The sequence below is a fragment of the Microtus pennsylvanicus genome, chromosome 13, assembly GCF_037038515.1.
Source record: "Microtus pennsylvanicus isolate mMicPen1 chromosome 13, mMicPen1.hap1, whole genome shotgun sequence".
In the NCBI taxonomy this organism is placed as follows: domain Eukaryota; kingdom Metazoa; phylum Chordata; class Mammalia; order Rodentia; family Cricetidae; genus Microtus; species Microtus pennsylvanicus.
The window spans coordinates 61,438,904-61,456,392 of record NC_134591.1 but is presented as its reverse complement, the minus strand read 5'-3'; the positions used below and the strand labels follow the sequence as shown (position 1 = coordinate 61,456,392).

Here is a 17,489-nt window from a genome sequence, read left to right as displayed (position 1 = left end):
GGAGGAGGCGTGGCCCACGAATAACAGGTCCGCGGCCCCACACTCCGCGGGCCCGCGCGCAGACAAAGACATTCCACAGCTCCCGCCCCCTCCGCCAGAGTGTGGGGATGGGGGGGGGGAGACACGTGTACCGCTAGCGCCGAGTCACGTGGAAAAGAAAAAAAAGAAACGAACGAAGGCGGCTGGCGCCCGCGCAGGCGCAAAAAAACTCGAAGCCTGAGCGGGGAGGCTACGTCCTGAGTCGGCGCAGGCGCCGTGGCCAGACTGGGGACTTTGTTCTCCGCGGAGAAACTCAAGGGCGGTGCCGGTAGACGCCTGCGCACGCGCACCGCCTCATTTCCGGTGCTCTCTCGCTGGGTCGCTCGGGTCGGCTTCGGTCGCCGTCGCTCCCGCTCTTCCACCCCCGCCAACCGCCGCTCGGGCCTCGGCTGCCGTCGCGTCGCTTCCTCGCTCGCTCGCTACACATCCTCCCCGATGCAGCGCCGGGACGACCCTGCCGCGCGCCTGACTCGGTCCTCGGGCCGCAGCGGCTCCATGGACCCTTCAGGTGTCCACCCCTCGGTGCGTCAGACCCCGACTCGGCCGTCACCGCTGCCACACCGGTCCCGGGGAGGCGGAGGTGGGCCTAGAGGGGGCGTACGGGCCTCGCCCGCCACGCAGCCGCCACCGCTGCTGCCTCCTTCGGCCACGGGTCCCGACGCGACTGTCGTGGGTTCCGCGCCGACCCCGCTGCTGCCCCCGTCAGCCACAGCCGCGGCCAAGATGGAGCCGGAGAATAAGTACCTGCCTGAACTCATGGCAGAGAAGGACTCCCTCGACCCGTCTTTCACTCACGCCATGCAGCTCTTGTCCGTAGGTAAGCGGGTCTTGGCGGTGGGTGGCCGCCGCTTTGTTCCTCTTGCTCCCGCCCCCTCGGACTGCCCGGGCATCGAGAGTTCCCTTCTCGACCTGGCCTTCGAGATCCTGCACCCACGAGTCCCACCCCGGCTCAGGGTGTAAGGGGAGATTTCTGAGCCTTGGACGAGGCCCGAAGAGGACTCGCGATCTGCGAGCGCGGGGAGCTTGATGGATAGTACGGTGCTCCCGCCCCCTTCCCGACCCTGCCTCCTCCTCTAGTAGTTGTCCCGCGCGCCAACGACCGGATCTTTCCAGAAATGAACCCGCTTTCTCAAAGAGAAAAAACAAAGCAAGACAAAAAAACCCGTTTTGATTGCGCGTGGTGGAGAGCGCCTTGACCTGGGGTGTAGGAGGGAAAGACGGCCGGAACCGGGAGGAACTGGGAGAGAGGGCCGGGATGCTCGTCAGCCGCCGGCACGGTCTAGCGAGAGATGCGGGACTTAGCGGAACTCGGTTTTAAGTTACTCAGAGGCTAGAGCGACGAGACGATCGGATGGAGGTTGAGGTTTTCTCGAACCGAGTTTTCCCCCCAGGCCTGTCGAATAAGAATAGCTGCGGACCTGGACGGTTTTTCTCCTTTATTTTAAAATGTGTCTTAGCAAGCATGCAAAAGTAGGGAAAGTAAGCCAGAGAGACCGTGGGAAGAAATGATAGAGGGAGGTAAGGGACCTAGGGTTTTGTTTGTTTGTTTGTTTTAGCGTGAGATGAACGAGAAATCGGTCTTTTAATTTTGGCTTGAGTAGAGGTAGTTTAAGAAAGGTGGCCTTTGTTCTCTGCTTGCAGACTAGCGAGCTGTCTTGACTTAGTTTTGTTACTCAGACCCTCACTTGTAGTTAAGGCATGGTTTTAAAGCATCTTATGATATCCAAATCTATTAAGCATATGAAAACCCACTGTCCGTCTCACTGAATGAGTAGTTAGTTGGACTCTGGCCAGAATGATACTGTGGACAGTTCATTGTGAAAATACCATTGTCTGGTGGAGAGATGGATCAGCGGTTAAGAGCACTTTCTGCTCTTCCACCGGGATTCGGTTCCCAGCACCCACATCAGGTGGCTCACAAACACCTGTAACTTCAGCGGGGGTGGGGGGGTGGGGTGGGGGTGGGGGTGGGGGGGGTCTGATGGTCTCTTTTGTCCTTTAGGCACTCAGATACTAATCTGAAATGAAATAAAAGGAAAAAAGATCATTTGCCTACATTTGTTCTCTATCTCCCAGCATTGATGAAAGGGCTTTACTATTTTTACATTGCACATTGCAAAGAGGTCTTGTATCTACAGAATGATTTAAGAACTGGTTTTCTTTACAGGCAGATTATAAAAACAGCAATTAGGGTCTTAAAGTACAGTAAGCAAAGCTGTGGTCAGTGAATACAAACGTTTAAGATTTTTTTTTTTTTTTTTTTGGTTTTTCGAGACAGGGTTTCTCCGTAGCTTTTGGTTCCTGTCCTGGAACTAGCTCTTGTAGACCAGGCTGGCCTCGAACTCACAGAGATCCGCCTGGCTCTGCCTCCCGAGTGCTGGGATTAAAGGCGTGCGCCACCACCGCCCGGCCAAACGTTTAAGATTTTAAGATCAATCAGTTGCAGTTCAACTTTGTCCTCGGGTTCTTTTTTTTTTTTTTTTCCTCGAGACAGGGTTTCTCTGTAGCTTGTCCTGCCTGTCCTGGAACTAGCTCTCCTAGACCTGGCTGGCCTCGAACTCCCAGGTCTGTCTGCCTCTGCCTCCCAAGTGCTGGGATTAAAGGCATGCCCCACCACCGCTTGGCCATACTCAAGTTCTTATGTCTCTTTTTCTTTTCTTGTTTTTTTGTGACAGGATTTCTCTGTGTTTTTCTGGCTGTTTTGGAACTTGCCTCAAACTCAAGAGATTCCCCCTCCCTCTACCTCCCAGAGTGCTGGGATAAAAGCTGTGTGCCACGACTGCCCTGCTGGGTTCTTATGTTTCAGCCCATTACATTTAACAGGTTATTACCCATAAGAATTTTCATATTTTTCCTTTTTAATTTGAGGCAGGTCTAGTGTAGTTGAGGCTACATGGTGTAACCAAGGATGACTTTTTTTATTAAAGATTCATTTATATATATATATATACACGTATGTACACATACACACACACACACGTATGTACACTGCACACAAGAGACGGTACCAGATCTCATTCTAGATGGTTGTTGGGAATTGAACCTCTGGAAGAACAGACAGTGCTCTTAACCTCTGAGCCATTTCTCCAGCCCCCCAAGGATGACTCCGAGCTTCTGTTACTTCTGCCTCTACCTGCAGTTTTTATGATTTTCATTCTGGGTTGCAAATAACAAACACCTGTGTTTGATTTACTGAGACCAAGAACCTGCAGACTGAAGAGTGTCTATGGTAAAGGCTGACTTGGTAGTAGTCTTAAATCTTTATAACCTGACAGATTAATTGCAGGAGAATTAAATATCTGTTTTAAGATGTTAACTTTGGAAACTGACCTTTAACTAGTTAATCCTGAGAAACTCAGCAGTTTCATCTGTAAAGTGTTCGAGAACTAAATTATATGTAAAATCAGCCAATTTGTTGTGGCCTACACTCAGTAGATTAAATGTCACCACAGTTTTCTTCTGGTTATAAATTACTGCATGTACAAGGTAGAGTTTGGCCTTTCTGATCTCAGGTGCTGGTGGTCATCTTGTAAAAGGTTTCCTGGGTTCATCAAAAGGAAAAAAAATGATTCTTTAATGTTAATTTTAACTTTGCAGTCAGTTTGAACTTGGGTGTGTGTTACTAAGAGAGAATGCTTTGTTAATTTATTTAAGTTGGGTCTTTTTTCTCTTTGCTTGGTTTCCTTTTCTTTCTTGAGTTAAAGTCTAAGTATGTAGACCAGGCTGGCTGGCTTTGAACCCACAGGAATCTGCATTGCCCTTTGGCTTTTACTTCCTTAAAAGTTGTTTTTATTTTGTTTTAGTTTTGGTGTCTCTCCCCCTTCCCCCGAGACAGGGTTTCTTTGTGAAACAGTAGGATTCACTCTGTAGGCCAAGCTGGCCTTGAATTCCCAGAGATCTGTCTGCCTCTGCCTCCCAAGTAAGTGCTAGGATTAAAAGCAATGCCACCACCTCCCAGCCTTAAAAATATTTTTATTTTCTGTATTGGAGTGTTTTGCCTATGTGTGGTGCTTCTGTGCCTGTTGCCTACGAAGACCAATAGAAAGCATTAATCCCCTGGAAACAGGAACTGCAGTTACAGGTGTGTGTTGTACAGCCTTGTAGGTGCTGAGAACTGAACTTGGGTCTTCTGGTGGAGCAGCCAGTGTTCTTAGCTGCTGTGTCAGCTCCTCAGCCCTTCTTTTCCTTTGGCTTTTTGAGACAAGGATCTCATGTAGCCCAGGTTCTATTTCCCAAGTTCTGGGACTGTAGGTGTACACTGTCATGTCTGTTTCAAACTGATAACTTCCATTGGAGAAATGAGATTGAGGTAAATATTGACTTACTGAAATACCAGAATTGGGATGTATGGAGATTTTTCTTATGAATTTTAATGTATTTATTATTTGAGACAAGGTTTTGCTATATGGTCGTGTCTGGCCTGGAAATTGTATATATTGTGCCCTATTGCTTGTAGCAATAATCCTGGCTCAGATTTCCAGTTACATTCATCCCTCTTTCCTTAACTGGTGCTAAGCAAGCACTCTTACCACTGAGAGCTACTGGCTTTGTAATTTTTTTTTAGATGAAAGATGGCAGTACACACCATTAACCCCAGCACTCTTGAGGTAGATCTCTGCGTTCCAGGCCATCCAGGGCTACATAGTGAGACCCTGTCTCTAAAAACAAAACAAAACGAAACAAAAATTATTTTTATGTTTGTGTGGGAGAAAGGGGTATGTCATGATGGGCCTATGGCAGTCAGAGTACAGTTTAGGAGTGTCAGTTCCTCTCCACCATGCTGGGGTAGATCAACACAAAGCTCAGGTTATCTGTAAGCTTGACATCAGTAGAGAAGCTTTACCTCTGAACTATTACCACCCTCAAAACTAAATTTGAGGCAGTTTCACTAATGTATTTAGGCCGCCTTTGGGCTCTCTATAGCTTGAGCAGGCTGTGAACTTGTCATCCTCATACGGAACAGGCACTTTACCACTGGAGCTGCTTTCCCAGCCGTTTTTGTTTGACACAAAGTCTGTATGTAGCTTAGACTGCCCTCTGATGTGAACTATTTTCTGCCTTCTTCCTTAATGATAAGATTATAGGCCAGGTTTAAGATATTTCTGAATAATTTAGAAAAAGGAAAAATGTAGATGAAAGTTTCTGTCCTACCTGATCCTGTAGCCCTTCAATCCCAAAATAAGCACACAGAGGCTTATATTAATTGCAGACTGGGGGCTGGAGAGACGGCTCAGAGGTTAAGAGCACTTCCTGCTCTTCCAAAGGTTCTGAGTTCAATTCCCAGTAGCCACATGGTGGGTCACAACCACCTGTAATGAGATCTGGTGCCCTCTTCTGGACTTCAGGCATACATGTAGACATACTGTATGTAGAGTACTGAGAATACTGTATACATAATAAATAAATCTTTTTAAAAAATTGCAAACTGTCTGACTTATTGTTCAGGCTTATTACTAACTAGCTCTTACAACTAAATTTAAGATTTATTTATTTATTTATTATATATACAACATTCCTTCCATGTATGCTTGCATGCCAGAAGAGGGCACCAGATCTCATTACAGATGGCTGTGAGCCACCATGTGGTTGCTGGGAATTGAACTCAGGACCTCTGGAAGAGCAGTTAGTGCTCTTAACCTCTGAGCCATCTCTCCAGCCCATTTTTAAATTAAGAACTTTTTTTTTTTTTTTTTGGTTTTTTGAGACAGGGTTTCTCTGTGGCTTTGGAGCCTGTCCTGGAACTAGCTCTTGTAGACCAGGCTGGTCTCGAACTCACAGAGATCCGCCTGCCTCTGCCTCCCAAGTGCTGGGATTAAAGGCGTGCGCCACCATCGCCCGTCTTACAACTTAAATTAACCTGTAACTTTTATCTATGTTTAGTCACGTGGCTTGTCGCTTCCTCTGCATCTGACAATTGCATCTGTCTTTTCTCTTCCCAGACTTCTCCTAGTCTGGTTGTCCTGCCTGTACTTCCTGCCTGGCCAATTAGCTTTTTATTAAACCAATAGGAGTGACAAATCTTTACAGTGTACAAGAACATTATCCCAGAACAGAAAAATGTGAGAAAGGAAGACTGAATTTAAGTTGTACACAGATCACGTGTAAGGAGAAAACAGCTAAATGTTTATTGTGCTGGGCAGTGGATCAAAGTATATTAGCTTTTTTTTTTTAAATTTATTTTTATTTAAGTGTGTGTATGCCATGTGTATATAGGTGCTTCTTGGAAGTCAGAAAAGAGCATCAGATCCTCTGGAGCTAGAGTTTATGGGCATTTGTGAACTGCCTGATGTAGGGGCTGGGAATTGAACTCAGGTCCTCTGGAAGAGCAGTAAGTGCTCTTAACTACGGAGCCATCTCTCTATTCTGTATTTAACTTACATAAGGACTATAAGAAGATAGTCTTTTTGTCTAGGCAGGGTTTCTGTCAAATCCTGACTGTCCTGGAACTTGATCTGTAGACCAGGTTGTTCTCAAACTCAGATCTATGCCTCTGAGTGCTGGGACTAAAGTCATGCCATGGCTGAGAAGATAATCTTATTACCATTACAGATAATAGTTGGTGAAATTAAATTAGCAGCACAAAACAGGATTTACAAACAGTCTACATTTTGATTCACACACTGACTCTTTTTTTCCCTCCAGCATCTAAGTTTTTTTTCTTGATTCCCTCATTATATACTACCTACTACACATTGAACTTTCAAAATAAGCTCTAATTGGGTGAAATAAGAAAGGAATGGTAAAGTATAGAGTGCTAGAAGGTAAGTGAGGGTGGAAAAGCTAAGATAAAGAACACTAGAGAGCAGAGCCCAACACTTAAGACATCTCTGTCCATTTCCTATAAAGGCAGTAAGGCCCAGACCACTGTTCCTGTTACCACCACACAGCTCTCCCAGTTTATTTTGTATTTATCAGCTTCTGGTGTACTACATAATATAACCATTATATGTGTATGTATACTATGTATTTGTGTGTGTGTGTGTGTGTGTGTTTACACAGTATGGGGTACAGGGTCTTTTTACATGGTGCTGGCTGTCCTGAAACTCACTGTGGCCTCAGAACTCACAAGACTACCTGCCTCTGTCTCCTGAGTGAGATTAGCCACCAAGACCAGCTGTAATTATGTATTTGTTGAGCATCCCCGTTTGCCATAATCTTTTGCACCTTCTTGCTTTCTTTTTCCCGAGACAGGGCTTCTCTGTGTAACAGCCTTGGCTGTTGTAGAAACTAGCTCTTGTAGACTAGGCTGGCATCGAACTCATGGAGATCCTCCTGCCTCTGTCTCCCAAGTGCCGGGATTAATAGCGTGTGCCACCACCGCCCGACTTGTCTCATTTCACCACTTTTCCGTCTTGGAAGCGTTCTGCCCAGAGTGGCCTTATACTTTGTTATAAATGACTTTGATGGGAAAACACTGACAGAATCCTGAGGAATGTAGAACATAGAGAGACTTACTGCTACTGCTCTAGGCCAAATCCATGTTCAACTGTGATAATAGATACCATGTAGATATATAAAGACTCGGTTACCTATCCATGCTAGACTTTTTTCTTTTGGTTTTTTGGGACAGGGTTTCTCTGTATATCCTTGACTGTCCTCTGTAGACCAGGCTGGCCCTGAGATTCACCTGCCTCTGATTGGGTGCTGGGATTAAAGGCCTGTACCACCACCACCTAGCTAGACTAGACCTTTTCTTTTCCCAAGTCAGGGAAATTCACATAAAAATTATAGTCTGTTAATGTTCTTTACAGTTAAGAAAGTAAGCATTATAAATGACTCAAATAGTGAAGAGTTGGGATAGAGTAAGAGTCATCAGAAGATCTTTATTTGAATCAGAAGAATCATGTCCAACTAGATTTAGTTTTCTGTCTTGAAGGCCTGGAATGTAGTTCTGTGGTAGAACACATGTTTGGCATGCGCAAGGTCCTGTATTTGATGTTCTGCACGGCAAGGGATTTTAGAGGGTTGTGGGGGGAGAAAAATACTTTTTGCCTTGATTAGAATATAAAGTAGCTAAAAGAGTAAGTGAAGGTAAACAGTTAAAAGTCTTTAGAGACAGGAAGACGTTGAAGATGTGATACATGGACAGGTTTAAGACCAAGAAATGTGCTGAGACCTTGAGTTAGAAGGAATTTGCACACACTGCTGGTAACTGGCATAACTCCGGATCACAGTTTGAGATTTCATTTGAAAATAAGAATACTCGAATTCCTTGAAGCTTAGCAGCAACAAACTGGGCCTGTTGGTACAGGCCTCTTAATCCCAGCTGCTCAGGAGGCCAAAGCAAATCTTGAGTTCAAAGCATGCTAGAGTTGAGGGGCAGCCTGGGAATTTAGTGAGAACTCGTTGCAAAATGAAAATGTAAAAAAGCTGTGTATAGGGCTGGAGAAATGGCTCAGTGGTTAAGAGCACTGACTGCTCTTCCAGAGGACCCGGGTTCAATTCCCAGCACCCATATGGCAGCTCACAACTGTCTGAAAATCCAGTCTGGAATCTGACACCTTCACACCAATGTACATAAAATTAAAAAATAATTCCCAATTGTAAAAAAAAAAAAGCTGTGTGTAGTTTAGTGGTAAAATGCCTAGCATGTGTAAAGCCCTTGTAATTTTTTTTTTTTTTTTTTTTTTTTTTTTTTGGTTTTTCGAGACAGGGTTTCTCTGTGGCTTTGGAGCCTGTCCTGGAACTAGCTCTTGTAGACCAGGCTGGTCTCGAACTCACAGAGATCCACCTGCCTCTGTCTCCCGAGTGCTGGGATTAAAGGCGTGCGCCACCACCGCCCAGCAAGCCCTTCTAATTTCTTTGTGGTTGGGTCCCACAATAGAGTCCTGGCTAGCCTAGAGCTAACTGTAAGCCAGTTTGATCTCCTAGAGATCACCTTACCTCTGCCTCTGAGTGCTGGGATTAAAGGCATGTGTGCTATCATTATACCCTGCTAATGCAACATTTTTCTTTGAGACAAGAAAGTTTGGGTTGGCCTTGAACTTGTAAATTTAATGCACTCAGTTTCTTGAGTACTCCCACACCTGAGTCTAGCATTCTTGAAAACAGTAAGGGTGGAAAACAGATTGGTTACTGATGCTTTGGGGAGAAAGTGGTGATGAAGCCTAAAAATAAGGTAGCATGGGCATGGGAAGATGGCTTGGCGTTTAAGAGCACGTTTTGCTTTTATATATGATCTTGGTTTAGTTTTGTAGCATCCACGTTTCAGCATGTAACTACCTGTAATTCTAGTTCTAGAGGATCTGATTCATGTCCTCGTCTGGCTCTGAATACCAGGCATATATGTGCTTTACATACACACAGGAGGCAAATGTGGCTGGAGAGGTAGCTGAGCAGTTGAGCACTGGTTACTCTTCCCGAGGTCCTGAGTTCATTTTTGTAAGCAGCCACATAGTGACTAATAGCTGTTTGTAACTCCAGTTCCAGGGCATCTGTTGCACTCTTCTGGCCTACACTACCAGACATTTAGTGGTGCATAAACATGCATTCAGGCAAAACACTTATGCACATAAAATGAAACGGTATTGGGGGAAAAGTGCATATAAATAGATTTTTTTCTTTAAAAAATTTTTAATTTAAAAAGAAAAATTCCCAAGACAGGCTGTGGTGGCACACGCCTTTAACCTCCCGGCATTTGGGAGGTGGGAAGCAGGTGGATCTCTAAGCTTGAGGCCAGCTTGGTCTATAGAGTGAGTTCCAGGACAACTGGGGAAACACAGAGAAACCTTGTCTTGAAAGCCAGAAACAAGAAAAGAGAGAGAAATCTTTCAAGTCTTTCCCTAAGGAAAAAATTTGGGAAGCCATGATAAATATGCTATAATTGGGTTTTACCTACAAGAACTGAGCTCCTATACAAGGATTCCAAACTCAGGATTTGAGGGGAGCCAATATCTACATTTTCTCTATTCTTTTTTGTGGGGAGGTTTTAGGCAGGGTTTCTCTGTGTAGCAGCCCTGGCTGTCCTAGCACTCAACTTTGTAGACCAAGGTGGCCTTGAACTTAGAGATCCACCTGCTTCTGCCTCCCAAGTGCTGGGATTAAAGTCACAGGCCACCACTGCCAGGCATTTTCTCCATTCTTAGCCAATATTATATGTAGCATATTGTTACTTTGTATATTTGTGGGGCAAAAGAGCCAATTAACAGCTTTCTTCAAATTCCTGGAGGCCCATGACCACCCTGCTAGGGGAAGAAAAGATGAGGAGCCAGGCAGTGGTGGTGCATGCCTTTAATACCAGCACTCAGGAGACAGAGACAGGAGGATCTCTGATCTTTCAAGGCTCTTTCTGGTCTACAGAGCGAGTTCCAGGACAGGTGCCAAAGCTACAGAGAAACCCTGTCTCAAAACACCCCCCCCCCCAAAAAAAAGATTAGGAACCTAATATGCTAGGTGTTCTTGCTTGGTAAACACACAAAGATATTGGGGTTTATGTTTCCAAAAGATGGCACTAATGGAAAAAGTTGTAAGACTGGAAGTAACATATGAGGGAGGTTGGGAGGTTCCTTCCCATGTTTACATGTGTGTGTCAGCCGGGCATTGTACTAGGAATTGCAGCCATTTAGTTTTGATGATTGTAGAATTCTAGAAACTGTTAACAGAAGGTTGTAGCGCTCCTGGAGTCTAAGAGGATGATAGAATTTCATTCTTTGGAGCAGATTTGCTAAGTCAGTCTTGACACATTAGTGAAAAAGAAAAATCTTGACTGTTGTCTTGCTCCATATGCAGCTCTTATCAGATGTTAAGAAATTAATATAATGTACATGGTAATCTGTTTTTACTCAAGGCAGTTGTTTATAAAATTCGTTTTGATGGTCCTGAGGATTGAACCCGATGCCTTTGCAGTACAGCATGCTAATAATCTGCTTTCTTTTTACCTTTTGGTTCTTTAAGGCAGGGCTATGTGGCCCTCCCTGGCTATCCTGGAACTTGGTCTGATTACTAAGCTGGCCTCAAACTTAGAGATCTATCGTAAGAGTGTGCTAGCACTGCCTGGCTCCTTTTACTTTTTAACTTGAGACCAGATCTCACTAAATTTTCTGGGGCTTGACCTGGAAATCTTACTTGGTCCAGTCTTCTGTTAGTTGAGATTGCAGGCGTTTACCACTCAGTCCAATCCCCCCCTACCCCCCCGCCAGGCTTATCTAATACTAACCTTTTTGTTGTGGTGGTGGTTTTTGTTTGGTTTTTTTGTCCTCTTCATTTTTGGGAGGTATAGTTTGAGGCGGGGTGTTGTAACCCAAGCTGGCCTTCTGCTTCTTCCCAAGGGCCTGGGTTATAGGCATGAGTTGACATAGCATATACTCAACTTATTCTGTTTTAAAGTAAGACCACACTTTATAGACGCAGCAGTGCCAGGATTCTATTCAGTTTTGTCTATCCCTCAAAATATATGTTTTAGCTAGTTATGCATGATTAGTACACATCTAGAATCCTTGTCCTCTGGAGGTTGAGGTAGCTAGGAGCAGTGTTTACCTAGATGAAAGCTCCTTTAAACAGGCCCTCTTCTTCAGTCTGAGATGCATTAAAGAATCCTAATTTTTGGAAGCTTACAGAGGGACAAAAAGGAGAAAAATTCATGAAAGTTTTTTTTTTTTTTTTTGGTTTTTTTTTGGTTTTTTCGAGACAGGGTTTCTCTGTGGTTTTGGAGCCTGTCCTGGAACTAGCTCTTGTAGACCAGGCTGGTCTCGAACTCACAGAGATCCGCCTGCCTCTGCCTCCCGAGTGCTGGGATTAAAGGCGTGCGCCACCACCGCCCGGCTATGAAAGTTTTTTTTAAAAAGCCATATGTTTAATTCAATCTACTATGACAAAAGCAGTGACTTGGTACAAGTGTTCTGTTTACTTGTTTGATAGCCAATTTGGTGGCAAATTTCCTAACACTTCTGAATTCAGGTTTCTTTGTCCATTAAATGAGGATAATGTTGGCTATAATGAGTAATCCAAAACTCCTGACACATCAAAGACACTGAATAAGATAAAATAAATTAGCAAGGCTATGGTGGCTCATGCCCTTAATCCCAGCACTTGGGAGGCAGAGGCAGGCAAGTTTTTGTGAGTTTGAGGCCAGCCTGTTCTACAAACTGAGGTTCAGGACAGCTAGGGCAACACAGTGAATCCCTGTCTGGAAAAACTTTTTTTGATGCAGGGTTTCTCTGTAGTTTTGGAGCCTGTCCTGGAACTAGCTCTTAGAGACCAGGCTGACCTCAAACTCACAGATCCGCCTGCCTCTGTCTCCCGAGTGCTGGGATTAAAGGCATGTGCCACCACTGCCCAGCTGGAAAAACTTTAAAAAAAAAAAAGATAAATTATAATTGCCAAGCCAACGAATGTATGGGTCACATCTCTGTGTTGTTTATCCCTTAGCTTTTCTTTCTTTAGCTCTTGGGACATCCAAGGTCTCCAGTGGCCCAGACAAACATCATTTGAGGGAATCAGTTTTAGAAGTGTTGTCTAGAAAGTGCTTTTGCCTGAGGGTAAGACATCTCTTTCTCTCTCTCACATACACACACACATACACACACACACTTAAAAGACAAGTTCTTGATGTATAGCTTAGACTGGCTTTGAACTCACAGTTCTGTTGAGTGCTGGGATCGTAGGCATATTCTACCACATTTGGTTTTGGGTAAGCCATGAGAAGCTTTCTTTTCAAATTCTTTTCTTTTGAGGAAGCAAAAAATAGGGTCTCACTGTATGCATAACTCGCCTGGAACCTGCTATATAGACTGCCTGCCTCTGCCTTCAAAGTGCTGGGATTAGGGTTCGTGCCACCACACCAGGCATAAATTGTAGTTTATAAAATTTTCATAAAATTAGCTTTTAATTGCTTAAAGTGCCCTTTGTCTTTCACTAAGAACACAGGAGGGAACAACACTCGGGAGGCAGAAGCAAGCAGATCTCTGTGAATTCAAGGCCAGCCTGGTCTACAAGAGCTATTTCCAGGACAGGCTCAAAAGCAGAGAAACCCTGTCTCGAAAAAACAAGAACACGAGGGATATGAGGGTTTTTTTGTTTGTTTTGTTTTTTTGAGACGGTTTCTTTGTGAAGCCTTGGCTGTCCTAGTACTAACTCTGTAGACCATACTGGCCTTGAACTCACAGAGATCATCGCTTCTCTGCCTCCCCCAGTGCTGGGATTAAAGACGTGTGCTACAACTCACTGCCGGGCTTTGGGATGTGAAATTTGAAGTTAGAAAATGTCTAGTTATTTTTGTTTTGTTTTTGAAGATTTGTTTATTTTTATTTTATGTGTATGAGTGGTTTGCCTACATGCGTGTCTGTGCACCATGTATTTGCCTGGTGCTCATGGAGACCAAAAGGGAGCATTTGGGTCCTCTGGAACCAGGTGATTGTGAGCTGTCATGTGGGTACTAGGAACTGAACCAGTGTCATATACAAGAACAATGAGCGCTCTTAACTTCTGAGCTTTATCTTTAACCCCACGCCTGGGTTTGAGCTTGTTTGCTGATACTTGGGCAGATTTGTGACCTAGAAGTAATTAATTAATGCACAGTTTTCAATAACTCAGTTAAAAAATGGGGCTATATACCAGCAACTCTCTTGTTTTTGAGGGAAAATGAAGTGATATTTATTATGGTATTGAATAAATGTTCAGTTCTTCTACTTGTAAATATGGTTGCTGAAGCCTTGTTGAAGGCTCAGTTTATTACTCACTTTGTAGGCTATTCTGACTCCTTTGCATGCATGTGTGGAACCAGGCCAAAGTCTGGTGTCTTCCTCAGTGCTTCTTTATCTTGTTACTTATTTTACTCGCTAACTTATTTCTTTTGTTTTTTTGTTTGTTTGTTTGTTTGTTTTTTTGAGACAGGGTTTCTCTGTAGCTTTGGAGCCTGTCCTGGAACTAGCTCTTGTAGACTGGGCTGGTCTCGAACTCACAGAGATCTGCCTGCCTCTGCTAGTGCTGGGATTAAAGGCGTGTGCCACCACTGCCCGGCTGCTACGTATTTCTTAAAATAGTTTCTCACTGAACCTGGACCCCACTGATTTAGACTCCTAGCCAGCTAGCCAGCAAGCCCACATCCTCAGAGCTGGGATTACAGACACATGCCACCTTTAATCAGTTGTGTGCGTGTATGTATGTGATTGAATTCATATCATCATCTTTGTGCAGCAAGCACAGATGACTAAGACATCTCCTCAGCGCTACTTCAACCTCAGGTTTTATTTTATTGATCATTATTCTGAGTTCTCTAAAATGCTTTATATTCTTTTTAAAAATATGGAAAAATATGATTCTAAGATCCAGTAACTAGTTCAAAATACATCAAAGTAATTCTGTGTTGCAGAGAGATCCTAAATTTATAGAGTACATTACATTGCATGTAAACAAACTTTCATCAATCAGTTTTGCAGTTCAGCTTTTGAGTCTTCTTGTACTGGTTAAGTAAGGTTTCTGCAAAGTGGCATAAGCTGCAACTGAAGGGCCTAACTACATCTCAGTAGTTAAGAAATGTAGAGGAAGCCGGGCGGTGGTGGCGCATGCCTTTAATCCCAGCACTCAGGAGGCAGAGGCAGGCGGATCTCTGGGAGTTCGAGGCCAGCCTGGTCTACAAGAGCTAGTTCTGGGACAAGGCACCAAAGCTACAGAGAAACCCTGTCTCGAAAAAAACCAAAAAAAGAAAAAGAAAAGAAAGAAATGTAGAGGAGCCTTGTACTTAGGGGAGATGTAAGCAGGAGAATCAAGAGTTCCCATCTTGATGAAACTGCAAATTCAAAGTACCTTCGTTCTGCTTATGTCTGTGGTCTTGGTGGTTATGATGATTTTAGGGGGGTATGTTTATCTCTATAGACTTCTTGTCCTATATCCTGTGTATAACATTTTTGTTCAGTTAGACTTCAGTTGGGAATTTTTCTTTTAAATTTATGTATATGAGTACTTTTTTTGCACGTGTGTATTTAGCCAAGGAAGCCAGAAGAGGGCATTGGATCACCTCAAACCTGAGTTACTGATGGTTATGAACTGTCATGTGGGATCTGGGAAAGGAATATAAAGAGCCATAACTCCAGCCCTCCCTGTTGTTCTTAAATTACTTTTTTGTATTTTTTTCTTTTGGATAATGAGTTTGGTCTAGAAACTGTATTACCCACATACTAAGAAATAAACTTTGATCTTGAGTGCATGTCTATTAGTTGATTGGATTTTTCTTTTCTTTTTTTCTGTTTTTGTTTTTATTTTTTGAGACAAGGTTTCTCTGTGTAGCAGCCCTAGCTGTCCTGGAACTAGCTCTTGTACACCAGACTGGCCTCGAACTAACAGAAATCTACCTTCCTCTGCCTCCCAAGTGCTGGAATTAAAGGTGTATACCACCACTATCCAGCTTCTTTTGTTTTTTTATTTTAGGAAAGACCTCATTTATCCTAGGCTGTCCTCAAACTGGTAATCCTTCTGCTTGGCTTCTGAGTGTTGGGACCATAGGCAGGCACATCACACCTCATTGTTATTCTGTCCTTGTAGGTTGATTTTTGCCTGTGTTTTAGAAATGAGCAAACAAATGTGCAGAATAGTTAAATAACTTGTCTAAATTGACAAATAATGTGTGGCAGAGCAAGTGCAGGGTCTTTCAAACTCTTAAGCCTGGAAAACAAAAGTATTATTGCTATAGTGGAATGAACTGTATGTTATATTTAAATAGTAATTTTTGTTTTCTTTATTGGGATACTTCTCAGCTGGTCAAGTAACAGTGGGACTGGAGAAAGAACAAAGAAGTCTATAATTTACTGTGATTACTTAGAAACAGTCATCATGCCCCGCCTTTATAAAAAAATATATTATTTTTAGAGTTTTTTTTTATTTGTGTCAGTGCTCATGCAGTCCAAAAGACTTCTTTGGTTCCTTGAAGCATTAAAGGCAGTTGAGAATCACTATGCTGTGGGTGCTGAACTCAAGATTTCTGGAAGAACAGTGTGGGTCCCTAATAGCTGAGACATCTCTAGTCACCTCTGTGTTTTTTTGTTGCTGGAGATTTTGATTTGTTTTAACTTTCATATCTCTTTTCTCCATCTCACTGTGTTAATTTAGATAAATGCATATACTCTTTGGTTTTCTTTTTGTTTTGGGTTTTTTCTTTTTTGAGACAGGGTTTCTCTGTGTAGTTTTGGAACCTGTCCTGGAACTCACTCTACTGGAGACCTCAAACTCAGAGATCTACTTGCCTCTGCCTCCGAAGTGCTGGGATTAAAGGTGTGGGTCACCATGGCTGGCCAATGCATGTACTCTTATATAAAGAAACGTGTAAATCGATGACGTAGGCTCTTCAGGTGATGGTGGGAAAGAGGATTCGGGTTTCACAGTCAACCTTTTACAGCTTTGGATGCCTCCTCCAGCCTATCTAAAATTAGCACTTCTGAACTGAACTGTTGGCTTTTTTTTTTTAATAACACAGTACTCCATAATACTGCTTTAAACAGTCTTGCCAGGTGCTTTTATTTACAAGTACAGAAATTAAGTTCTGTTTTCCTTATTCAGAAATTGAGAAGATTCAGAAGGGAGAGTCAAAAAAAGACGATGAGGAGAATTACTTGGATTTGTTTTCTCATAAGAACATGAAACTGAAAGAACGGGTACTGATACCTGTCAAGCAGTATCCAAAGGTAAGTATAAAGGCAGCTCTCCTCTATGAGTTAACATTGTAGGTTGGCGTGATGTTGGCTGTGATGAAGACATGGCATGGTCGTATATCCAGCCACCTGTAAAGCTTCTTTGTACTTGAGGTATCTGTTTTTGGTAACCCATAGCTTAAATACAGTCAAGAAGGAAACACAATTACTTTCAGTAATAAAAACTAGTTTCCTTTTCATATGTTTGTTCAGTTTCTAGGCCCAAAGTAAAATTCTGGATACTTAAAGCATTGCCCTTTGTCACAAGATTGGCTGTAGTTGGTTTTTGTTTTTATTCTTTAGGGGCTAGCCACCCAGTTCCCAAATAAATACATGGAGACTTATTCTGCTTACGAATGTCTGGCCTTAGCTTAGCTTTTCCAGCCAGCTTTTCTTTTTCTTATTCTTTAAAGATTTATTTATTTATTCATTCATTCATTCATTCATTCATTTATTATGTATACAACATTCTGCCTCCATGTGTGCCTGCAGACCAGAAGAGGGCACCAGATTTCATTACAGATGGTTGTGAGCCACCATGTGGTTGCTGGAAATTGAACTGGGGACCTCTGGAAGAGCGGTCACTGCTCTTAACCACTGAGCCATCTCTCCAACCCCCTCTAACCAGCTTTTCTAACTTAAATTATCCTATTTCTGTCTTACCCGAGCTTTTGCCTCTGAACTTTTTGCCTTTCTTTATTCTTTTCTTTTTATTTATTATGTATACACACACCATATCTCATTACAGATGGTTGTGAGTCACCATGTGGTTGCTGGGGATTGAACTCAGGACCTCTGGAAGAGCAGCTGGTGCTCTTAACCTCTGAACCA

At 43.3% G+C, this 17,489-nt stretch overlaps 1 protein-coding gene across 1 annotated transcript in view; it reads left to right on the top strand.

Annotated features, from left to right (window-relative positions):
• Window positions 1-329: 329 nt before the first annotated feature.
• The window catches only part of Khdrbs1 (KH RNA binding domain containing, signal transduction associated 1), a 29,437-nt gene continuing 12,277 nt past the window's right edge, over window positions 330-17,489 (top strand). Inside the window, exons 1-2 of the mRNA XM_075947201.1 lie at window positions 330-856; window positions 16,528-16,652. Coding sequence (XP_075803316.1) covers window positions 475-856; window positions 16,528-16,652 — 507 coding nt within the window. The 5' untranslated portion in view covers window positions 330-474. The remainder of the gene's footprint in view (window positions 857-16,527; window positions 16,653-17,489) is intronic.